Source organism: Chiloscyllium punctatum, chromosome 39 (assembly GCF_047496795.1).
Source record: "Chiloscyllium punctatum isolate Juve2018m chromosome 39, sChiPun1.3, whole genome shotgun sequence".
NCBI classification, from domain to species: domain Eukaryota; kingdom Metazoa; phylum Chordata; class Chondrichthyes; order Orectolobiformes; family Hemiscylliidae; genus Chiloscyllium; species Chiloscyllium punctatum.
In genome coordinates, this window is record NC_092777.1 from 8,364,586 (window position 1) to 8,391,213 (window position 26,628).

Sequence of the window (26,628 nt, forward strand, 5' to 3'; positions counted from 1 at the left end):
TAGCAGATTTAAAACAAGAGATCAGGAGAAAGTACTTATCTCAAAGGGTCATGAATCTGTGGAATGCATTAACCCAGAATGTGCTGGGACATTGAGTACATTTAAGGAGCAGATAGATCACTTTTACTAAGTAATGGGTTGAAGTAATGGGTTAACATTTGGCAGGAAAGTGGAGTTGAAGTCAAAATGAGATCAGCCATGAATAGCTGAACAGGGTCAAGGGACTGAATTGCTTACTTCTGTTCTGAGTCCTTATGTTCTCAATACTCTCCCTAAACAGAAGTGCTGCTGGCTGTAGCCTAACTGAGACAAAGCTCCATTCACCAATCATCTCTGTGTCACTAACCTTATGTAGTACTAAAACAACCAGAAGTTACCAAGTTATGACACACCTCTGGGCAGGTAAGACGTGAACCCAGACTTCAGGCCCAATAATTGCTTCACCACAAGAACCCTTTATTTTGTGAGCCCTCACTCAAATCTTGTACTTGAAGATCAGTCATTTGACCTCAATTTTAAAACTTCCATTCTTGTTTAAAAAACTGTTATAGCTTACAGCTACCTAGCTCCTCCTGCTGCTGCAATTCTGGCCACTCAAACATTCCCAAATTGGAAATTTCTTAAAAAGGTAATGTTGTGAAAAACTTTTACCTTCAGGATGCTCTGTAAAAGATCTCTGTCAGACTGATGCTTCTGAGGCGGCTGGTCTCCCATGAACCTCAATAGAGCTGCAGAAAAATAGGAATTACAGAGAGAAAATGACTGCCACTTGGTGTGTAAAGTTTGGAGACCTCTCAAAGCTTTTATACAATGACGTTCTCCAAAAAATTACTCTTCGTGTTTTGCTTACATTGTGAAAGGGAAACTCATGTCTGCTATGTAAAAGCAGCAATAAAATGAAGTTAATTATTTGACAATTCGGACACACGCAGACTGTCATTATTTCCAAACCTGATTGCTATTATCCTCAAAATAATTTCTCTCTCTCCACAGATTCTGCCAGACCTGCTGAGTTTCTCCAGCACATTTTTTTCCTCTCTATCCTTATTGTGATGAATTCTCAAACAGTCTACTGCAATCCTAAACACTAGTTTTTATTAATACCAAACTTTTATCATGAACTGCAAATTCCCTTATTAATCCCTAAACTTGTTGTTAATGCCAAACTATATCAATAATAATCCAAATACATATATCACTAAATCCCTAGAAGTGGCACAAAACAGATAGAACAATCCCACAGTTGTCTTTAAAACTCACCCATAAAATTCTTTGCAGCAAGCTTACTTAGGTTTTTCTCAGGTATGTTAATAAGTGACTCCTGGATGGGAATCTGCAAGAGGAATTGTATTTTGAATGAGACACAAAGCTCTCAAACCATTTCCAGTTCCTTGTATTAATTCAGTTCATTTACTGCATTCTTATAATGCACATTTCACCAATGTGGAATGTTTTATTTAATTATCATTTGTTTGTCTCAATGCGTAACTAATCTAAGTCTTTCTTTCGAAATCTTTCGCTATTTCGTATTTTTCAACTAATCCATTTCAAAGATATATCCTGGATTCCTATAAGTTTGGATAAAATGTTTTCTCCTGTTTTTAATGCAGTGATAAATTTATTTTTAACATTTCCACTCATGATTTAAGTAATGCTACAAATCTTCTCAGTTTAATTTAAAAATCTGTCATTTTAACTTTGGCAAAAACTTTCTGAAAGTCCAGATACACTAGATCATGGGCAGCACCATGACCCAATGTATTGGTAACATTCTCATAAGAAAGCAAGGACATAAGTTAGGCAGGATATCCATTGTGTCTGTGGTGCTGTTTCTTAAATTTTTGCTGTACAGATACCTTTAACAATTTCCCCTTTAAAGAGTTACTTTATATTTTAAAACATATAATCTTTAAGCTCGCACACAATTAGTTGCCTGTGTTAGGTTTTTGTCTTTTGTAAAACATAAATATCAAGCTATGAATGGCACAGTGGCTCAGTGGTTTGCACTGCTACCTCATAGCACCAGGGTCCAATCCAGCTTTGGACAATCACCTGTGTGGAGTTTGCACATTCTTCCAAATGTAACCCCTCTAGCTACTCTAGTTTCCTTCCATGGTCCAAAAATGTGCAGCTGATTTGTCAATACTAAATTGCCTATAGTATCCAGGGATGTACAGGGTCCCTGGATCCTAGATGGATTAGCCATCGTAAATGCAGAGTCATAGGGACAGGGTAGGATGCTCTTTGGAAGGTTGGTGTGAACTTGATGGATCAAATGGTTTGTTTCTGCATTGTAGGGATTCTAAGTTGGTTGCTCAATTTAATGTTTTTCATGCCTTTAGCCACTACTCTGTAAATCTCTTCCCTGGTTTCTCTCAGAACTCTGGAACTGGTCCAGGGCTCTTGTCTCTGAATAAATTTCTCTCTTTGAATTCATTTTCATGGCTATACATTCATACATTTACTGAAGTTAATTATTGCTTTCCAATTACTGTGCAGGCATTTCAGATTTCTCACCTCCTAACTGTTATCTTCTCTTACCTTGGTGTGCTGAATCAGGTAATTAGGATCTTTTTCTTCTGTATTCATGCCCTTCCAGTCAAATCTAGAATTGAAGCAAATCACAGCATTCTCACTGACGCGCACACAGCACTGTTCACCGTTAAACAGCCAACCTGACATCTGCATTAACAGATCGAAACTCTGATTTTGACCTTAGCTATCTGAGATGCCAATGTTTATTTCATTGTACATGGTGGGAATGTAGAACAGCATGGAGTTCAGAAGAGGCAATTTTGGTAGATAGTGCTAAGCTGAAATCCAGGGAATGGTCCTTTATGTGGCATGAGATTTGGACCTCAAGCAGTAATCTTTCATGGTACTCATGTCAAAGTATACATCAGATATTAATTACCTTGCAACACATGTTGGATAGTGGAGTATTATGGTAGGGCAGAGATAAAAGAGTTGGGAAGTTGGGTGGGCAGGGGTGTAGAGGTATTGGAGGGGTAGTGGAGTCCATCATATTATTCAATCATATGCTCCCTATGTTGTGGCAGAGCAATTTTCTGCACACTTGTGAATACTTACTGATAAGGTCTGCTGAAATCCCACAACAAGCACACTTCTACTGCTGCTAATGAATTTGTACAAGGTTAGGCTACGGAAAGAGCTAAGGCAGGAGAGATGCCCACTTCAACAAACTGGAGAACAGAAACCAGACTGCACCATTTTCAGAGACCTTATCTAATAACTATCCATAAAGATGAATTAATGAAGTTTTGACAGTGGCATGGATTTGATAACAGAGGAAGAAAAGGCTGCTACTTATGTTGGTGTTGATGCATATCTGAAGCAATGTCAGGAAATGCCCCAAGACAATATGAAGCCTCTATAGCCAGTTTACAGCCAGCTAGCAAATGCTAACATTAGAGGTATTCCTTCTGAGTGCCTGAAAAGATCCTTTAGTGCTGATCGAGAGAACCAGGGTGATTTTCCCTACCACTGTTCATATTTCACAATGGTGAACTGTGGATTAGATCTGAACAGATTGCGTTGACCAATGATAGCTTCTTTATTGAACTGGAGTCTCCTCATGCATTTATACTCTGTGATATGCAGGTGACTATTGACCAGGACACATTTTTTGTCTATCTATATAAAGAACACTTACTTGCCATGGAGAGAGTGCAATGGCAGTTCACTGGACTGATCCCTCGGATGGCAGGATTGTTAAAATTCACACAACACCAGGTTATAGTCCAACAGGTTTACTTGAAAGTACAAGTTTTCGGAGCGCTGCTCCTTTGTCAGGTAGCTAGTGGGGCAAGATCATAGGACAGAAAATTTATAGTAAAAGGTCGAAGTTTCATACAACTGATGCGAAGTATTGAACAAACCTAGATTGCTGTTAAGTCTTCAATCATTTAGAATAGGGATGCAGGTTTCAATTGATTAATATGTAAATCCCAGAATTTCTTTCAAGTCACAGTCCCAAAATAACTTAAGGTTTATAAAAAATAAGTTGACATGTCAGCTCAGAAAATGCATTAAAGATGTTGGAATCTGTCTGTATCCCAACCTTGAGTTGACTGGTCCTATTTCCAAAATAGGACAGATTATGTACTTTCTGAATGAAATAGAATGCATCTGCAAATACAAATCTCTAAATGCAAATAGGGTTAGCACTGTGGCTCAGTGGTTAGCACTGCTGCCTCACAGCGCTAGGGACCTGGGTTTGATTCCAGCCTTGGGTGACTGTCTGTGTGGAGTTTGAACATTCTCCTTGTGTTTGCATGGGTTTCCTCTGGGTGTTCCAGTTTCCTCCCACAATCCAAAGATGTGCAGGTTTGGTGAATTGGCCACGCTAAATTGCCTATAGTGTTCAGGGATGTGTGGCTTAGGTGTATTAGTCAGGGATAAATGTAGAGTACTAGGTTGAGGGAGTGGGTCTGGATGGGTTGCTCTTCAGAGGATCGTTGTGGACTTGTTGGGCCCAATTGCCAGTTTCCACACTGTAGGAATTCTATACAGTCATAGAGTCTATAATTCATTCCATAGACTTATATGAGTGTATGTGTGTGAGAGAGAGAGAGAAAGTGTGAGTGCGTGTGTGAGTATGCATGCTTGATAGAATGTGTGTACAAGTGTTTATATATGTGTGCTTGTGTGTTGAGAGAGTGTACAGTGAAGTGGGGTGACCTGTAGTGTGACATGAACCAAAGATCCGGTTAATCAAATGAAACCTGCATCCGTATTCCAAGTATTAAAGACTTAACAGCAGTCTAGGTTTGTTCAATACTTCGCATCAGTTGTATGACACTTTGATCTTGTGTGTCCTATGACCCTGCCCCACTAGCTACCTGACAAAGGAGCAGTGCTCCGAAAGCTTGTACTTCCAAATAAACCTGTTGAACTATAACCTGATGATGTGTGATTTTTAACTTTGTCCACTCCAGTCCAACACCAGCACCTCCACATCATGTTGAAAGAAAGATTGAGGAAACTGGACCTGCATTCTCTAGAGCGCTGATGAATGAGACGTGATCTAATTGAGAAGTACTAAACATTGGGAGGGTTTAAACTAGTTGGGCTAGGGGATGGGAACAGGAGCTACAGATCAGAGAATGGGGTAGCTGGTGACCAGGCAGATACAGCATGCAGAGAGTCTGTGAGGAAGGATAGACAGTTGATGGGGCAAAATTGAAGTCAGTGTGATGGGTTGAAATGTGTCTATTTTAACACAAAAAGTGGTCAGGAATAAGGGTGATGAACTTAGAGCATGGATCAGTACTTGGAACTACGATGTTGTGGCTATTACGGAGACTTGGATATGAGGGACAGAAATGATTGTCACATGTTTGGATGTTTCAGAGGAATAGGGAGAGAGGTAAAAGAGGTGGGGGAATGGCATTGCTAATTAGGGACAGTATAACAGGTGCGAAAAGGGAGTATTGTCGAGGAGGGGTGGTCTACTCAATCATTATGGGTGGAAGTCAGAAATAGGGAAGGAGCAGTCACTTTATTGGGAGTTTTCTATATACACCCCAATAGCAACAGAGACATGGAGGAGCAGATTGGAAGGTAGATTTTGGAAAAGTGCAGAAGTAACAGGGTTGTTGTCATGGCTGATTTCAACTTCGCTAATATTGATTGGAACCTCCTCAGTGCAAATAGTTTAGATGGAGCGGATTTTGTTTGGTGGGTCCAGGAACGATTCCTGACTCAATATGTATATATGCCAATTAGAGGGGAAGCCATATTGGATTTGGTGCTTTGTAATTAACCAGGTCAGGTGTCAGATCTCACAGTGGGAAAGCATTTCGGTGATAATGATCATAACTCCCTGACCTTTACTATAGTCATGGTGAAGGATAGGAACAGATGGCATGGGAAAGTATTTAATTTGGGGCGGGGGAATTACAATGCTATTAGGCAGGAACTGTGGAGCATAAATTGGGAGCACATATTCTCAGGGAAATGGGCGACAGAAATTTGGAGGTTGTTTAAGGTGCACTTGCTGCGAATGCTAGATAGGTTTTTCCCACTGAGGCAAGGAAGGATGGTAGAGTCAAGAAACCTTGGATGACAATAAGGTTTGGAACTTCTAGTCAAGAGGAAGAAGGATGTTTGGGGAAGCAAGGGTTCTAGAAGGTTACAAGGAACTGAAGAATGGACTTAGGAGAGCTAGAAGGGGCATGAAAAAGCCTTGGCGGGTAGGATTCAGGAAAACCCCAAGACATCCTACACTGAATCGAGGAACTGGAGGATGGCCACAGTGAAGATAGGACCGAACAGGGATAGTGGAGGGAACTTGTGCAGGGATTTGGAGGAGGTAGGCGAGATCCTTAATGAATGCTTTGCTTCAGTATTCTTTAGTGAGAGGGACGTGATCATTTGTGAGGACAGCGTGAAATTGGCCGATATGCTCAAACGGGTAGATGTTAAGAAGCAGGATGTGCTGGAAACTTTGAAAAACCAGAAAGATAGTTTCTGGGTCAGAAGGGACATTTCCTGATGAAGAACACATGCTTGAAACATCGATTCTCCTGCTTCTCAGATGTTGCATGGCTGGCTGTGCTTTTCCAGCACCACACGTTTTGATTTTCTCCTTAGACGGGATATACCCAAGGTTACTATGGGAAGTGAGGAAAGAAATTGCTGAGCCTTTGGTAATGATCTTTGCATCCTCACTGTCCATTGGAGTACTACCAGATGATTGGAGGGTGACACTTGTTCAAGAAAAGGAATAGGGATAACCCTGAGAATTACAGACCAGTCAGTCTTATGTCAATGGTGGGCAAATTCTGGAGAGGGTTCTGAGAGACAGGATTTATGATTATTTGGAAAAGCATAGTTTGATTATAGATAATCAACATGGCATTGAGAGGGGCAGGTCATGCCTCACATGCCTTATTGAATTATTTGAGGATATGACAAAACACATCGATGAAGGTAGAGCAGTGGATGTGGTGTATATGGATTTTAGCAAGGCGTTTGATGTGGTTGCCCATGGTAGGCTCATTCAGAAAGTAGGGAGCCATGGGATACAGGGAAATCTGGCTATCTGGGTACAGAATTGGCTGGCCCATAGAAGACAGAGGGTGGTAGTAGATGGAAAGTATGCAGCTTGAAGTTCAGTGTTCCACAGCGATCTGTTCTTTGTGATTTTTATTAATGTCTTGGATGAGGAAGTGGAAGGATATGTTCATAAATTTGCTGATTACACAATAGTTGGTGGAGTTGTGGATAGTGTGAGGGCTGTTATAGGTTGCAGTGGGATATTGACAGTATATGGAGCTGGGCTGAGAAGTGGCAGATGGAGTTCAACCTGGAAAACTGTGAAGTGATTCATTTTGGAAGGTCAAATTTCAATGCAGGTTGTAGGGTTAAAGGCAGAATTCTTGTGGTGGAACAGAGGGATCTTGGGATTCATATCCATAGATCCCTCAAAGTTACAACCCAAGTTGATAGGGTTGGTAAGAAGGCGTATGATGTGTTGGCTTTCCTGAGCAAGGGCATTGAGTTTAAGAACCATGAGGTTATGCTACAGCTCTATAAAATCCTGGTTAGACCATACTTGGAATATTGTGTTCCGTTCTAGTCGCCTTAGAAAGGATGTGGCAGCTTTAGAGAGGGTGCAGAGGAGATTTACCAAGATGCTACCTGAACTGGAGGACATGTCTTATGAAGAAAGGTTGAGGGAGCTAGGGCTTTTCTCATTGGAGCGAAGAAGGATGAGAGGTGACTTGATAGAGGTGTACAAGATGGTGAGAGACATAGATAAAGTGGATAGCCAGAGACTTTTTCCCCAAGACGGAAATAGCTATCACAAGGGGGCATGTGATATCACCCCGAGGGCTGTGGAAACGTTGTGCTCAAAAGATACTGATTGCTTTCTACAAACTAATGATGTAAAGAGATATAAGTCATGCAAGTAAGTGTTATCGAGGTAGATGCTCAGTCGTGATCTGATTGAGTGATTGGCTGAATAGTTGGTTTGTGATGCAGAGTGATGTTATCAGCATGGATTCAATTTCCATATTGGTTAAAGTCACCATGAAGGTCCTGACGTTTAAACCTCTTACCTCATCTGAGGTGTGGGACACTCAGATTAAACCACCATGAGTCATTTCTCTCTAATGAGAGTAGCAGTTTTATGAAGCTCTGGGACTATGATGACTTCATCTTTAGATGAATTGGGGGGAAGCCTTGATAGACTGGATAGCCTCCTCCTGTTTTACATTCTTGTCTTATAGATATTTTCTAACCAGTGTGATTCGAGATGTTATTACACACCTCTGGAGTAGGTGGGACTTGAACTTGGGCCTCCTGGCCCAGAGGTAGAGATACTATCACTTAGTCACAAAAACTAATTTTTGTTAGTTTTCCCATCCTATTTACTCTGACTTCCTCACTCTCCTATATTCCAGCAGACATCTTTTTATGCAGCATTGAATGGTACACCCATTCTATCAACACATGCAAAATTAATTCTTCTCCATAATAGTGTAAATAACGTTATCTTTTAGTATCTACAATCACTGTCTACAAACTATCCTTAGTATGTGTATTGCTTGGCATACTATTTGCACAAAGATGCACTAAAAGAAAACAAGAATCACATTCACACTGTCAATTTATTTATACCCCACCTGTAAAACTGGCAACATCCTAAACTTTTGACTTCCTCTTGGTCTCGATCTCTGATGTGTCTGTTTAATGTTTAATGATTGTTACACTTTGTTTTTGTGTCTTCCAGTTATGTCATTAAAGACACTTGCTTAATACTGCCAGTCGTGTTACTCACATGGCCACAGGGTCTCTGAAGTACTTCATGGCAAATTCTGTCATTACATACTGGACAAAGTCAGGTGAAGAATGCATGTTTGAAGGAGGATTGCTGGATTCAGAATGTGAGGAGATGATCGTGTTTTCTGAAACTTCACTGGGTGCAGAAATCTAAATAACAAGCAGATCACACATTCTCTTAGTACAGCAAAAGGCAGGTGTGGATATGCTGTGCAAATCAGTGCGAACAAAACCAAAGTTACAATTGTACGATAAAAAAGTCAACTGTTGTGTCTATATTACTGACCATCTGAAGCTATTTCATAAGCACTTCGCAGAATTTAACCAACTGCCCATTTCTCATATACTTTGAATCTGAGTGGGTTATCCAACCACAAATAAAAAGTCATACCGTAGCTAAGCTTGATCATGTCCTTTCCCAGCTATGTACTTTTCAGGATGAATCACTGTTAAGCAATAAAAATGAGAACCAAGAGAGGACATAAAATGCAATCAAAGTTTGTGAGAAGATTTGTAGCTCGGGTGCTCGTTGTTGTGGTTCTGTTCGCCGAGCTGGGAATTTGTGTTGCAGATGTTTTGTCCCCTGTCTAGGTGACATCCTCAGTGCTTGGGAGCCTCCTGTAAAGCGCTTCTGTGATCTTTCCTCTGGCATTTATAGTGATTTGTATCTGCCACTTCCGGTTGTCAGTTCCAGCTGTCCGCTGCAGTGGTCGGTATATTGGGTCCAGGTCGATGTGTTTGTTGATTGAATCTGTGGATGAGTGCCATGCCTCTAGGAATTGCCTGGCTGTTCTCTGTTTGGCTTGTCCTATGATAGTAGTGTTGTCCCAGTCGAACTCAGTATTGTACCCAGTAGTGTACAAAATCCCATGCAAGGACTGCACAAAACACTACATAGGACAAACAGGAAGACAGCTAACGATCCGTATCCATGAACACCAACTAGCCATGAAACAACACGACCAGCTATCTTTAGTAGCCACACACTCAGATGACAAACAACATGAGTTCGACTGGGACAACACTACTATTGTAGGACAAACCAAACAGAGAACAGCCAGGGAATTCCTAGAGGCATGGCATTCATTCACAGATTCAATCAATAAGCACATTGACCTGGACCCAATATACCGGCCACTGCAGTGGACAGCTGGAACTCACAACTGGTAGGAGCAGATACAAATCACTATAAATGCCGGAGGAAACATCACAGAAGCACTTCACAGGAGGCTCCCAAGCACTGAGGATGTCACCTAGACAGGGGACGAAACGTCTGCAACACAAATTCCCAGCTTGGCGAACAGAACCAGAATAAAATGTAATAGTGTGGGGGAGGAGGAGAGAGAGCGAGATAGTAAATTAAATAGAAAGGATGAAGCAATTGAACAGGGTAACAGTTCAGGCCGGAGGATATGAAAGCGCTACAGACAGATATTAATAGGTTAACTGAATGTGCAAAAAAAATGAGAGTTTGAGAAAATATTAAATTATCCATTTTAGTATGGAGATGAAAGAAAATGTTATGTTATCTAGATGGTGAGAGATTGCAAGGGTCTGAGGTGTGGACTGATCTGGGTATCCTAGTGCATGAATCACATACGCTTAGTATGCAGATACAGAAAATAATTAGGAAAGCTAATAAAATGTTATTATTTATTGTGAGGGGAATTGAATAGAACAGTAAAGAGATTTTGCTTTACTCATGTAGGGCATAGGTGAGACCACATTAGTTACTGTGTAAAGTGTTGGTCTCCTGATTAAAGGAAGCAGTTCTGATAAGCTTTACTAAACTAATATCTGGAAAGTCTTATAAGAAAAGACTGGACAGGCTGGACTTGCAAATACTGGAGCTTAGAATATTAAGAGGTTACTTGTTTGGAACCTAAAAGATCCTGAGGGGTCCTGACTGGGTCGATGTGGAGAGGATGCTTTCTTTTATGAGATTTCTTGAAGTAAAGGGTCACTATTTGAAAATAAAGCTCACCCATTTAAGATAGAGATAAGTGGAATCTTTGGAACAGTCATCTTCAAAAGGAGATGGAAGCAGAATCTTTGAATATCTCTGAGACAGGGGTAAATAGGTATTTGATAAACAAGAGGATGAAAGGTTACTGGGAAAAGTGTAAAATATGTAGTAATCAGCTTAGATCACTAGGCTTTTTTTTATTGAGAGAGCATGTTTGAAGAGCTTAATAGCCTATTCCTGATGCTAGTTCATCTTTTTGTGTTAGATAATAATAACCAGACAGGAAGGGATAAAGTGTATAGAATTAAGAATGCACCAGCAGATAAAGTAAGAGTGTAAGGTAAACATACAGAATTAAGGGTTTTGTATCTAAATGTATGCAGAATTTCTAACTAAGTAGAGGAACTTATAGTACAAATAGAAGCAAGTATGATCTGTCAGCCATTGTAGGAATGTGGTTTCAAGTTGACCAATGTTGGGGCCAGAACAGTCAGGGTATTTCACATTTGGAAAAGACTGGAAGAAAAGGTGATGGGATAGCTCAGTTATTAAGGGTTATGATTAATGTCATCATGGGAAATGATCTTGTTCAGAAAAGCAAGGTGCAGAATTAATTTGGGGAAGAAAAATAGGAAGGGTGATACACCATTGCATAAGTAATTGAAAGATCCACCCTAACAATAGTTACACTGTCAGAAAAAAGTATACACAAATAAATAATGGGGGCTTGGAAGAAAGGAATTTTGATTGATTATGAGTCATTTCATTTGGATCGGATGAATCAAATTGTCAAATCTAGCCTGGGAAAGAAATTTATACAGGATATTCGGAGCAATTTCCCAGAGTACTATATTCTGGAGACACATCAGAAGGGATAAAATTGCAATGATTCAGAGAAGGTTCACTTGGCTGACAAGGAGTTAATTGGAGAGTTGCATTGTCAAACAGACAGCTAATACCAAATCTAACAAGGAACAAAGAAACTACTTCTGATAAGAAGACAAGTCGCAGACTTGCAATAAGTTGGATGAAAGAGTTTAAAGAATCATCAGTAATAACACATAGAGTCATAGAGCTGTACAGCATAGAAACAGCCTGGAGGGGGCACAAGAAAAGCTTGGCAGAACGGATTAGGGAGAACACAAAGGCATTTTACACTTATGTGAGGAATAAGAGAATGGTCAAAGAAAGAGTAGGGCTGATCAGGGATAGCATAGGGAACTTGTGTGTGGAGTCTGAGGAGGTAGGAGAAGCCCTAAATGAGGTTTTGCTTCTGTCTTTACGAAAGAAATGAACTTTGTAGTGAATAAAATCTTTGAAGAACAGGTGTGCCTGCTGGAATGGGTAGAGATAAAGGAAGCTGATGTGCTGAAAATTTTGTCAAACATTAAGATTGACAAGTCACCAGGCCCAGACCAGATTTGTCCTTGGCTGCTTTGGGAAATGAAAAATGCAATTGCTTCGCCACTTGCGAAGATCTTTGCATCCTCGCTCTCTACTGGAGTCGTACCTGAGGACTGGAGGGAGGCAAATGTAATTCCTCTCTTCAAGAAAGGAAATAGGGAAATCCTCGGCAATTACAGACCAGTAAGTCTCACGTCTGTCATCTGCAAGGTGTTAGAAAGGATTCTGAGGGATAGGATTTATGACCATCTGGAAGAGTATGGCTTGATTAAATGCAGTCAACACAGCTTTGTGAGGGGCAGGTCATGCCTCACAAACCTTATCGAGTTCTTTGAGGATGTGACTAGAAAAGTTCATGAGGGTCGAGCTGTGGATGTGATGTATATGGACTTTTGCGAGGCATTTGATAAGGTTCCCCATGGTAGGCTCATTTAGAAGGTCTGGAGGAATGGGATACGGGGAACTTAGCTGTCTGGATACAGAATTAGCTGGCCAACATCGAGTGGTAATAGAAGGAAAATATTCTGCCTGGAAGTCAGTGGTGAGTGGTGTTCCACAGGGCTCTGTCCTTGGGCCTCTACTGTTTGTAATTTTTATTAATGACTTGGATGAGGGGATTGAAGGATGGGTCAGCAAGTTTGCAGACGACACAAAGGTTGAAGATGTCATTGACAGTATAGAGGGCTGTTGTAGGCTGCAGCGGGACTTTGACAGGATGCAGAGATGGGCTGAGAGGTGGCAGATGGAGTTCAACCTGGATAAATGCGAGGTGATGCAGTTTGGAAGGTCAAATTTGAAAGCTGGGTACAGGATTAAGGATAAGATTCTTGGCAGTGTGGAGGCACAGAGGGATCTTGGTGTGCAGGTATATAGATCCCTTAAAATGGCCACCCAAGTGGACAGGGTTGTTAAGAAAGCATATGGTGTTTTGGCTTTCATTAACAGGGGGATTGAGTTTAAGAGTCGTAAGATCTTGATGCAGCTCTATAATACTTTGGTTAGACCTCACTTGGAATACTGTGTCCAGTTCTGGTCGCCCTATTATAGGAAAGATGTGGATGCTTTGGAGAGGGTTCAGAGGAGGTTTACCAGGATGCTGCCTGGACTGGAGGGCTTATCTTATGAAAAGAGGTTGACTGAGCTCGGACTTTTTTCATTGGAGGAAAGGAGGAGGAGAGGGGACCTAATTGAGGTATACAAGATCATGAGAGGCATAGATAGAGTCGATAGCCAGAGACTATTTCCCAGGGCAGAAATGGCTAACACGAGGGGTCATAGTTTTAAGCTGGATGGAGGAAAGTATAGAGGAGATGTCAGAGGTGGGTTCTTTACACAGAGAGTTGTGAAAGCATGGAATGCGTTGCCAGCAGCAGTTGTAGAAGCGAGGTCATTGGGGACATTTAAGAGACTCCTGGACATGCATATAGTCACAGAAATTTGAGGGTGCATACATGAGGATCAATGGTTGGCACAACATCGTGGGCTGAAGGGTCTGTTCTGTGCTGTACTGTTCTATGTTCTAAACAGACCCTTTGGTCCAACTCATCCAAGCCGACCAGATATCCTAAATTAATATTGTCCCATTTGCCAGCATTTGGCTCAATCTCTCTAAACCCTTCCTATTCATACACCCATCCAGATGCCTTTTAAATGCTGTAATTGTACCAGCCTCCATGACTTCCTCTGGTGGCTCATTCGATACATGCACCACCCTCTGCGTGAAAAAGTTGCCCCTTAGGTCCCTTTTAAACTTTGCTCATCTCAGCTTAAACTTATGCCCTCTAGTTTTGGACTCCTCCCTCCCCAGGGAAAAGACCTTGGCTATTTACCCTATCCATGCCCCTCATGATTTTATAAACCTCTATAAGGTCACCCCACAGCCTCTGATGCTCCAGGGAAAACAGCCCCAGCCTATTCTGCCTCTCCCTATAGCTCAAACCCTCAAACCCTGGTAACATGCTTGTAAATCCATTCTGAACCCTTGCAAGTTTCACAACCTTCCTATTGTAAGGAGATCAGAATTGAATGCTATTTTCCAAAATTCGCTAACCAATGTCCTGTACAGCCACAACATTACCTACCAACACCGATACTCAATGCACTGACCAATAAAACGAAAGCACATCAAAGGCCTTCTTCACTTCTCTGTTTATCTAACACTCTACCTAGAAGGAACTGTGAATCTGCATTCCAAAATCTCTTAGTCCAGCAGCAGTGTGCAACCACTGCCCCTCCACCGCGCACCCCCCACAACATCCACCTATCTCACCTCCCCACGATCTTACCATTAAGTGTTGCCCTCATTTGTTTTTTTAACCTCACCTCACATTTATCTAAATTAATCTCCACCTGCCACTCCTCAGCCCACTGGCCCATCTAATGAAGGTTCCATTGGACTCTGAGGTAATCTTCTTCGCTGTCCAATACACCTCCAATTTTGGTGTTGTCTGCAAACTTACCAACTATACCTCCTCTGTTCACAACCAAATCATTTATATAAATGATGAAAAGCAGTGGATCCAGCACTGATCCTTGTGGCACACCACTGGTCACAGGCCTCCAGTCTGAAAAGCAACCCTCCACCACTACCCTCTGACTTCTATCTTTGAGCCAGTTCTATATCCATATGGCTAGTTCTCCCTGTATTCCATGTGATCTAACCTTGCTAACCAGTCTACCATGAGGAACCTTGTTGAATACTTATTTAAGTCCATGTAGATCATGTCTGGGATCAGAAGACGTAGTCTTGGAACAAAGGGGTGCCAATTTAAGACTGAGATAAGGAGAAAGTTCTTTTCTTACAAGGTTCAGAGTCTTTGCAACTTCTTGCCACAGAGAGCTGGGACAGAGTCTATTTAAGGTATATTTAAAGTATTCTGGACCTTAAGGATGAAAATCTATCAGAATCAGACACCAGAGCTCCCTCTGTAGCAGAACTCTACAGAACAACTGTGCATAAGGATTGAACCATGGACACATCCAGAGACAGGCACCATTGATAGAATCGTGGTCAAGTTCCACCACTAATTGGGTATTACCTAAGTTGAGTTAGGAGGCTTAACTTGTTTACTTGAGGGGTCTTATTTTGGTTGCTACAGTTTATAAAGTCTTATTAATTGTTTCAGTACTTGATTGTCTGTGAAACATCTTAATAAGAAGCTGAATCAAAGGCACCATGTGATTTATCCACAGCACTGGCTGAAATCACTAGACCAGGTATTCAACCCACCTGTCTATATGGTACTGTGCTAATCTGGACACTAGTCTTCTTACCTTTCTGATGGATGATCTATTGGAACTGGGTGTGCTCTTTTGCCTCTCCTCATTCTTCCCCAGGTTACTGTTATAGTAATCAGGAGCTGCTGTTGGCTGAGCATGATCTTCAGGAAACAAGCCAGAGCGTCCACCAATTGACCCAAACTGCCAGCCTGAGGAAAAAAGGATGCAAGATTCAGTAATGCAGATTGGGCCCTAGCTCTCAACCTGCTCTCTGTCACACTTTGCATCTCTGTTTATCTTCTTTCGATATTTGAGGTGATGGTTTATATTTTTCTCATTCTAAAGATAGTTCTGAAACTAATGATATGAATAATAGAATCTGTAATGTACAAGATTTCAGAGGTGACTAGTGGTGTTACACAGGGACCTCTGCTGTTTGTGATTTTTATAAATGACTTGTTGAGGAAGTGGAAGGATGGGTTAGTAATTTTGCCATTGACACAAAGGCTGATGGAGTTGTGGATAGTGTGGAGGGCTGTCGGAGGATGCAACGGGAGATTGATAGGATGCAGAGCTGAGTTGAGAAGTGGCAGATGGAGTTCAACCTGGAAAAGTGTGAAGTGATTTGTTTTGTAAGGGCAAATCAGACAGCAAAATACAGGGTTAAAGGCAGGATTCTTGGCAGTGTGGAGGATCTTGGGGTTCATATCCATTGATCCCTCAAAGTTGCAATCTAGGTTGACAACATTGTTAAGAAGGCATATGGTGTGTTGGCTTTCATGAGCAGAGGCATTGAGTTTAAGAACCACTAGGTTATACTGCAGGCTCTATAAAGCCCTGATTGTTCAATTCTGGTCGCCTCATTATAGGAAGGATGTGAAAGCTTTCAAGAGGGTGCAGAGGAGATTTACCAGGATGTTGCCTGGACTGGAGGGCATGTCTTATGAAGAAAGGTTGAGAAAGCTTTTCTCATTGGAGTGAAAGAGGATGAGAAGTGATTTGATGGAGGTGTACAAGATGTTAAGAGACATAGATAAAGTGAATAGTCAGAGACTTTTACCCAGGGTGGAAATGACTATCATGAGGGGGCATAATTTTAAGGTGATTGGAAGAAGGTTTAGGGGAGATGTCTGAGTTAGGTTCTTTACACAGAGAGTGGTGGGTGCATGGAATGCACTGCCAGCAGTGGTAGTAGAGTCAGATACATTAGGGAAATTTAAGCAACTCTTGGATAGGCATGTGGAAGTTAGTACAATGAAGGATATGTATGGTAGTCTGAATTTAGAGTAGGATATAAGGTCGGCACAACATAGAGGGCCAAAAGGCCTGTACTGTGCAGTACTGTTCTGTGAAAGTTACTGATTAGCTTGTGGTGTTGTGACTGTTTGTGGATGACAAAGGCCATCGGCCTGACAACAACTCTGTGATTGGCGTCTTTGTAACTGAGTAATTAGTAGGTGTACATGGTCCTGACAAAGGCTTCTAGACTGCTGCAAGTGTGCCTCCCTCTCCAGTAAAAATCCTAGAGCCTGAATAAAGCCAGTTGATTTTCCCTTGTAGCTATAAGCCATGGCCTTTAACCTGCAAAAGGAGAAAAGAGATTGAAGAACAGAAAATCTTGGCAAGCAAAAGCTCCTCAGTGAAACCTGGGAATTGGGGCCTCTGAACTATTTCCCCAGTTTATTTTTACATCCACCTATAACACCAATTTTTTTTGTCTTTCTATGTCGGTCTACATGCATGTGTATTTTGAGGAATTTTAAAAAGGGGTTAGAGTTCAGAGTTCTAACTAATAGAGTTAAATATTGACAGTTCCTAGTGTTTACATGTGGTTAAAATCTATTTATTTGTAGTAAATATTAGTTCTTGTTAAGTGCAGAAACATGGTCCATATTTTTGTTAGTTACAGGTAAATTGAGGATTTTGCATGCTTTGATAATCTTTTTAATTTTTGTGGTAATTCTTGAAATAAAGGGACAGATTTCCAGTGTGGTGTGACACTTTGGCTCTTCATTTTAGACTCTACTATCTCAGCCTTTTCGGACTTTAAAGCCCCGTTATACTAACCTATAATCAACACTGTTTCAATCAGAAAAGGTCTGACCAAGTCTTTCTTTGTATCTCTATTTGTCTGTATCAGGCAGAATGCCAGTGAAATCAGCATTGTAATCCTAAACCCAAACATTCTTTTACATGTACAATATTCCTAATGAGGTCTCATTCAACTTTTATTTAAAGTTACTACCCCAATGTAATTTTCTTTGTCAGAGATGGAGAGATTTTATTCCTTGTGTGCCTTTTAATAGCTCCCAGAGATAGTGGGACCGTGTATCACAGGACATTTGGGCCTTTCTACTGGCTCCCATCTGTGTTTGAGCAAAACAAAATCAACAGAGTCAATTTCTGGGCTGCTGTCATTAAATAATTGAAAGAATATTGTAATGTCTGCTCTGAATGGATGTCTGACAGTCTCTTTTGGCTGCCTGAGTCCAGTCAGGTCAGGCATTAATTTTGTCCTGCTGCATCAATGACCACTTCTGAGAGTGTGGTCTGAATGCTATCGATTGAGGAGTTTGCAGTTTCCCTTTGAGACTCACCTGGCTCGAGTCCATCTAGAGGCAGGAGCTTGATGATGTCTCCTTTGCGAAAGTTCAGCAAGCTTTTATCATCTGTAATATAGCTCTTAATAGCCATAACGTGGTCAGAGTCCTGTGAGGTAGATATACAATATGAACCAAATTTTGGAAGAGAACAAGATTTCAGCTACTAAGTGAACATGTAAATCGCACATCACCTGATGAAGTAGCTGTACAGCAGTGGTATGCAGTCAGGAGGAGCCAAATTCAGCCCTGATTTAAACTGGAACAATGAATGGGACAGTACTATTGAACTCAGCAACTTGGAGACAATCCTTGTATCAATAACTGGGCAGTACATGAACCATTAACTGTACCAGCACTGGGAAGCTCCCCAGCTAGATGAGTGCCACGCAGTTCCCATACCAGTATCTCCACCGGTATTTTGAAAGGATGGATAGGGCGACCACATAATCCAAGTAGGATTGAGGAGCAGAAGAACATAGAACATTGCAGTGCAGAACAGGCTCTTCGGCCCTCAATGTTGCACCAACCTGTGGAACCTAAAGCTCATCTATCCTACACTATTCCATTTTCATCCAGATGTTTATCCAATGACCATTTAAATGCCCTTAAAGTTGGCCAGGGTGTGGTGCTGGAAAAGCACAGCAAGTGAGGCAGCATCCGAGGAGCAAGAGAGTCGATGTTTCGGGCAAAAGCCCTTCATCAGGGCTTCTCCTTTTCCAGCACCACACTCATGACTCTAATCTCCAGCATCTGCAGTCTTCACTTTCGCCTACTTAAAGTTGGCGAGTCTACTTCTGTTGCAGTCAGGGCATTCCACGTCCCTACTACCCTCTGAGTAAAGAAACTACCTCTGACATCTGTCCTATATCTATTACCTCTCAATTTAAAGCTATGTCCCTTCTTGCTAGCCATCATCATGCAAGGAAAAAGGCTCTCACTGTCCACCCTATCTAACCCTCTGATTATCTTGTATGTCTCAATTAAGTCACTTCTCAAAACAGCCTCAAGTCCCTCAGCCTTTCCTCATAAGACCTTTCCTCCATACCAGGCAATATCATAGTAAATCTCCTTTGAACCCTTTCCAAAGCTTTCACATTCTTCCTACAATGCGGTGACTAAAACTGTACGCAATACTCCAAGTACAGCCGCACCAGAGTTTTGTGCAGCTGCAGCATGACCTTGTGGCTCTGAAAGTCAATCCCCCTTCCAATAAAAGCTAACACACCGTATGCCTTCTTGACAACCCTGTCAAACTGGGTGGCAATTTTCAGGAATCTACGTACATGGACACCAAGATCTCTCTGCTCATCTACACTGCCAAGAATCGTATCATTAGCCCAGTACTCTTTATTCCTGTTGCTCCTTCCAAACTAAATCAACTCACACTTCTCCATATTAGACTCCATTTGCCACCTCTCAGCCCAGCTCTGCAGCTTATCTATGCCCCTCTGTAACCTACAACATCCTTTGTCATGACCTACAACTCCACCTACTTTCGTGTTATCTGCAAATTTACTAACACGTTCTTCTACGCTCTCATCCGGGTCATTTCTGAAAATGACAAACAGCAGTGGACCCAAAACAGATCCTTGTGGTACACCAGTAGTAACTGAACTCCAGGATGAACACCTCCCATCAAACAGCTCCCTCTGTCTTCTTTCAGCTAGCCACTTTCTGATCCAAACCACTAAATCACTCGCAGTCCCATGCCTCCTTAATAGCCTACTGTGGGGAACCTTATCAAATGCCTTACTGAAATCCATATACACCACATCAACCATTTTACCCTTATCTACCTGTTTGATAACCATCTCAAAGATCTCAATAAAGTTTGTGAGGCACGACCTACCCTTCATAAAACCGTGTTGACTATCCCTAATCAAATTATAAATCCTCTCTCTTATAACCCTTTCCAGCACTTTACCCACAACTGAAGTAAGGCTCATTGGTCTATAATTACCAGGATTGTCTCTACTCCCCTTCTTGAACAAGGGGACAACATTTACTATCCTCCAACCTTCTGGCAGTATTCCTGTAGACAATGATGATATAAAGATCAAAGCCAAAGGCTCGACAATCTCCTCCCTGGCTTCCCAGAGAATCCTAGGATAAATTCCATCTGGCACAGAAAACAGAATCCAAAATAGAATCCAAAGATTACTCACTAAAAGTACCAAAACATATCATCATGCCATGAAGAAAACAAAGTAATGCAAACACCTCCAGACGGATAGAATTGAAAAGCAGACAGGTTAGGCTTAAACTTTATTATAAATGATATAAAGACATCAAACTTATAATTCAGGAAGGAACGGAAAGAGATGACTAAGGGGTAACACAATCCTTAAGCAGCATTTAATAGAGTACAGATGGAGAAGATGTTTCCATTTGTGGACCTCATAAATCCACTAGAAAATTCAGGATGAACCTTTTCTCCCAGAGAGAAATCAGCTAGAATGTTGAATTTTTGATCACATTGAGTAGTTGAGATAAATAGTATAGACACATTGAAAGGAAAACTATATAATCATAAATGGATATGACTAGCTAATTGGCTTAAATGAAAGGTGTGAGAGGGTCATGTGGAGTCCATAAACACTGCTATCAAATAGTTGGGCATGATGTATTTTATATGTAAATGTTCATATTAGTAACTCCATCCAAAACTGGCGTAGAAACTGGACTGGTAATTGCAGTCAATATAGGGAAACACTTGTCATAATAACTACACTCAATATGGAGTTATTATTGGTATCACAAGAAATACTGATGTTTTACCTATATACCAGTAAGTCAGTTCTTATGTTATTAATACTGTAGAGTGAAGTGTATGGATCTTTTCCAAAATCACAATTGCCTGCCAGTTTGAATTGCTACTTTCTGCTGGCCTGCCATAGTTTAATGCTTGCTCCTTTTTCTATTGCTGTTGTATTTTTCAAATCTGCCGTACCTTCTGTAACTCCTCCAGGAATAAAGTGATGAGCATCTTTGCCTGCTCAGCCTTTTCTGAATACAGGACCAGCTGCTCATTCTTCAGAGAAAATTCCAGCATGGTTTCTTCCTTTAATGTCACATTCAGTATTTCTGTATAACTGTAACAAAGAGAGAGAGGTAAATGGGTGTTCATTATCTGCACAGGTATTTTACTCAGCCTCAGCAGGTTCCTATCTGCTGGAAACTTTCTCCATGTTGCTCAAAAGGCAGAGATGTAATGTGTCAATGGTCTCTTCTTGTGCTGTACATTTTTTGACAATTTTGTGGCCAAGTAACAGAGGAGACAACAGTGAAATTAAATAGAGAGGAACTACTTAAAGGTTGCCAGGGCGTGCTCAAAGTTAAAAGTTCACCCTGTCTGTCATAGGATGCACCCTGAGTTGCTGATGGATGTAAAGATGGAAATTGCATTACCTTTCAATCCCCCTTTAATCTGGTAGTGGTGCCAGAGGAATACTGTAATGGTTACAACTCCTATTCAAAAAGGCAAGTGGGATAAGCACAGCAATTACTAGCCAGTCAGCTTAACATTGGTGGTGGGGAAATGCTTAAATATAATAATCTGGGATAAAAAAAAATTGACACTTAGAAAAACATGGAATCATAGAATCCCTACAGTGTATAAGCAGGCCATTCAGTTCATCAAGTCCACACCAAGTCTCTGAATAGCATGCCACCCTGACCACTTCCAGCCCACCATGGTAATGCTGACCAACAAACAACAAACTGCACTAATCCAATTTAACTGCACTTGCTTCATAGCTTACTATGCCCTGGCATTTTAAGTACTCATCCAGATACATTCTAAATGTTGCAAAAGTACCTCCCTCCACCACCCTCTCTGGCAGCACATTTCATATTTTCACCAGCTTTGGGATGAAAAACATTTTTCTCAGATTTTCTCTAAATCACTTACTCCTCACCTTAAACATATGCCCTCTTGTCTTAGACATGTCTGCCAAGTGGAAAAGATTTTCTGAGTCTATTCTGTCTGTGCCTCTCATAAGTATGTATCTCTCAATCAAATTTCCCCTCAGCCTCCTCTGCTCTTCGGAAAACAAACCCAGCCTATCCAGTCTCTCTTCATAATTGAGACTTTTCACCTTAAGCAATATCTGGTGAATCTCCTCTGCACCCTTCTGATAATGTGGTGACCAGAACTGCACACAGTATTCCATCTGTGGCCTAAACAATAATTTATAAAGTTGTAACAAGACTTCCTTGCTCCTATATTTTTTGCCTAACTAATGAAGGCAAGCATTCTGTATGCTGCCTTCACTACTTTATCCATCTGTGCTGACTCCTTCGAGGATCTATGGACCTGTACACCAAGGTCCTTTGTTCCTCAGTACTCCCTAGGAACCGACCTTTCATTGTATATATCCTTTCCTTATTAAACCCCTCAAAATGTATCACCTCACATTTATCAGGAATAAATTCCATCTGCTGTTGCTCTGGCCAATTTCCCAGCTGATCAATATCAGATTGAAGCCTAAGACCATGCTCCTTCCTATCAACACCACCATCAATTTTCATGAAAAGTGCAAACTTTCCATTCATATTACTCCATTCATATCCAAGTCGTTAACACACATAGCAAACAGCAAGGATCCCAGTGCTGATCCTTTTGATACACTGCTGGTCATAGGCTTCAAATCAATCACAAATATCCTCTACCATCATCCTTTACCTCCTTTTGAAAGCCAATTTAGCATCTAGTTTGCCAACTTGCCTTGGATCCCATGGGCTATTACCTTTTGGACCAGCCTTCCATGTGAGAACTTGTCAAAGGCCTTACTGAAGTCTATGTAAACAACATCACCTGCACTACCTTCTAAAATGTATTTAGTTACCCTTTCAAAAAATTCAATTAAATTAGTCAGACAGGATCTCCCTTTAACAAATTCATGCTGACTATCCTTGATCAATCCTGCCTTTCCAAGTACTGATTAATCCTGTCCTTCACCATTTTTTGCAAACATTTCCCTACAACTGGCGTCAGACCAGTTGTCTGGATAGTGCCTTCCTGTGCTTTTTCATTCTATAATTGCAGAGGTGGTAACCAAAAAACTGGTTACCAGCTTGGATGCAGCAGTTGTGATTGTAGCAGTAGTAGAGGCCCATAAGTGAGACTCCAGGGTCTTTACAGAGATGCAGGACCCTGCTTCACAGATTCCAGCCAATGTCAAGCAGCAGCTGGAGAGCAGCAGATGGGGATCAAGAAGAAGAGAGAAAGATGAACTCTACTGCGGTAAAGGAAACAACAAATGTTGGAGATCACAGCAGGTCAGAACTCTCCATGGATGCTGTCTGAGTCACTGTGATCTCCAGCATTTGTTGTTTTCAGTACAGATTCCAGCATCTGCAGTAATTTGTACCTATTTATTGCAATAAAATCTTGCATTATGTTCAGTGTTTCAAGATGGCGCCAGAGAGTGGCAACTTTGCATATAATTTGCAGAAAAACACTTTTCATTGTATTTTTTATATACATGTGATAATAAATCTAAATCCTGAAAAGATATCAAAGGGCTAACACATTCAGATGTAGCTGTGTACAAATGAATATATGAGACACAGCCCACTGATAAAAGCTTGCTAACAGCTAAAAAATAACAGATCCAGACACTCTGACATAAATGGAGACAATGACACACTAACATATGAAATTATCTTTCCCGATGTCTTACCTATAGCTCTGAAGAATTTTAAAATTGTCTGATTTCATTCCGACTGCTTGCACCAACTTTATCAGCTTGATCCCTCGGTGAGAGATGCTGAGAATCTGCACATTGCTGCCAATGTCCCCCTGAATTAAAAAGAAATGTGTGTGGTCTCCAATTGAACACAGCCATGACATGACACAGTTTCAATGCCTCTCTGCTTCAAATCTTTGTTCATCTTAACAGCATTCTGATCAGGATTACACTGCACACTGTTTATCTGACATTAGTGATCTGGCATAATTTCCTGGGTAGAAAGTTAGGTGGAAAACAACACCAGAAATAAAAGCAGGAGTAGACCATTCAACCTCATCAAGCCTGCTCTACTATTTTATATGATTATGGCTGATTTTGTGCTTCAACCATGCTCCTACCTGCTCCCAATATACCCCGATTCTACATCCTTAAATATATGCAATGATTGAGCATGCACAGCATTCTGTGCAATACAGAATTCCAAAGATTCACAACTTTTTATGAATTCCTTCTGATCTGTGTCGTCAGTGATGAACCCCTTGTCCTGAAACTGTTCCAATCAGTGGGAATAATCTCATTAACAACCTTGTTAAAGCCTTTCAGAAATTTTTAGAAGTTTTTTTAAAATTCAAGCGATGGTAACACAAGGTTTCCTGCAGTGAGTGAACAGAACCTGCAATGCCTGAGAATGTACTGGAGGCATTCATAATTCCATAGAATTCTTCATCAAGTTGGAGCATGAGGTAATTAGTTCTGATATTAGGATCCTGATTCTCAATAAGAGAAATTTTGATGATATGAAGAGAGTGTTGGGTATGAAGGATTGGCAAATTCAAAATGTGTATGGGTAAACTACAAAATTGTTTAATCCTTCTTACACAAGTACAAAAAGTACAATGGCTTATGAGGGAAGTTAGAAATAGCCATCGATGCAAAATAGAGGCACATAAATTGGCAAGAGAAAAAACAACAGAGAGTTGGGAACACTTTAAAAGTCAGCCAAGGGGGACCAAGGGATTGATTAAGAAGGAGAAAGCAGAGTATGAGAGTAAGCTTGCAGGGGAACATTGACTGTAAAATCTTCTATAGGTATTAAAGAGAAAACGAAAAGGTGAAAACTAATGTAAGTCCTTACTGTCATAAATGAGAGAGTTTAGAATGGGGAACAAAGAAATGGCTGATGAACTGAATTGATCTTTTACTCTGTCTTCACAAGGGTGGACGGGAATAAGAAATTATGAGGAACACTGGTTTAGTGAGAGGGAAGAATTGAAAAAAAATCTGTATTAGTAGAGAAATGTGTTGGAGAAATTGATGTGATTGGAAGCTGATAAATTCTCAGGACCTATAATCTACATGCTAGAGTACTTAAGGAGGTGGCTGTAGAAATAGTGGATGCATTCGTGGTTATCTTTAGATTTTGGGATAGTTCCTACAGATTGAAAGCTGACTAATGTAACCCCACTATTTAAAAGTGGAGATAGGGAGAGACCAGGTAATTATAGACCAGTGAGGTCTGATGTCAGTTATGTGGAAGATGCTTAGAGTACATTATCTAGGACTTTATAGCAGAGAACTTAGAAATCAGTGGTAGAATCAGTCAGCCAGCATGGATCTACAAAAGGGAAATAATGCTTGACAAATCTACTGGAATTCTATGAGGATGTAACTAGGAAGTTGATCAGGGAGAGCCAGTGGATGTGTTTTATTTGCACTTTCAGAAGTCCTTTGACAAAGTACTACATACAAGATTAATGTGTATAATTATGATGCAAGAGATTGAGTGTAGTATGTTGAGATAGAAGCTGATTAGGAGGCAAGAAACAAAGAGTATGAATTAATGAATTGCAGTGGAGTACCACAGGGAGCAGTACCAAGACCTCAGCTAATCACAATATACATTAATGATTTGGATGAGGGAACAAAGTGTAATATCTCAAAAGTTGCAGATGACACAAAGCTAAGTGGAAGGGTGAACTGTGGGGAGCATAGAGATGTTGTGATTTGGACAGGCTGAGTGAGTGGGCAAATGCTTGGCAGTTATGTGGATAAATGTGTAGTTATTTTTATTTGAATGTCTGTAAATTGAGAGAATGGGAATGTTCAAATAGACTGAGGTGTCCTTTTGCACAGGTCACTGAACGTAAAGTGTCCTTGTGCACCAATCACTGAAAGTTAGTGCGCAGTTTCAAGAAAATTCAAGAAGGCATTGGTGAGGTCACACCTGGAATATTTTTTATTTCTGGTCTCCTTATCTGAGGAAGGATGCTCTTGCTATGGAGAGAGTGCAGTGAATGTTTACCAAATTGATTCCTTGGATGGAAGGACTGACTTATGAGGAGAGATTGCATCAATTAGGATTGTATTCACTGAAGTTTAGAAAACCATGGAGGAATTCATAGAAACCTATAAAATTCCAACAGGACTGGCAGGAAGGATCTTCCCGATGGTGGGAATTCAGAACCAGGGTCAATTTAAGGACAAAGGACAAACCTTTTAAGGCTGAGATGAGGAGAAATTTCTTCAACCAGACAGTGGGATGTCTGTGGAATTCACCAGCAAAGAAAGTGATTGATGCCAAAACATTATGTGTTTTCAAGAAGGTGGAAGATATAGCTCTCATGGCTAAATGGATAAGGGATATGGAGGGAGGGCAGAATGATGGTATTGAGCTCGATGACCAGCATGATCATATTGAATAGCAGAAAAGGCTCAAGGGGTCGAATTGCCTACTCTTACTCCTGTGTTTCTTAGTATAATTATTAGGTAAGTTCAAGACAGAGGTTGATATAAATTTTTCTTTAATAGGAATGTTATAAGGGATATGAGGATAGCATGGTAACTTGATGTTGAGGTAGATGATCAGCCATGATCCAGAATAGTGGAGCACATTTGAGGACTTTATAGCCTACTATTGAGTGGCACGGTAGCT

At 40.8% G+C, this 26,628-nt stretch overlaps 1 protein-coding gene across 1 annotated transcript in view; it reads right to left on the minus strand.

The window, feature by feature from the left end:
- The window catches only part of myo15b (myosin XVB), a 232,174-nt gene that overhangs the window by 60,289 nt on the left and 145,257 nt on the right, over positions 1-26,628 (minus strand). The window contains exons 26-33 of the mRNA XM_072558127.1: positions 23,688-23,806; positions 20,954-21,095; positions 17,998-18,109; positions 15,455-15,609; positions 8,810-8,961; positions 2,542-2,605; positions 1,261-1,333; positions 652-728 (exon numbers count right to left, since the gene is read on the minus strand). Coding sequence (XP_072414228.1) covers positions 652-728; positions 1,261-1,333; positions 2,542-2,605; positions 8,810-8,961; positions 15,455-15,609; positions 17,998-18,109; positions 20,954-21,095; positions 23,688-23,806 — 894 coding nt within the window. The remainder of the gene's footprint in view (positions 1-651; positions 729-1,260; positions 1,334-2,541; positions 2,606-8,809; positions 8,962-15,454; positions 15,610-17,997; positions 18,110-20,953; positions 21,096-23,687; positions 23,807-26,628) is intronic.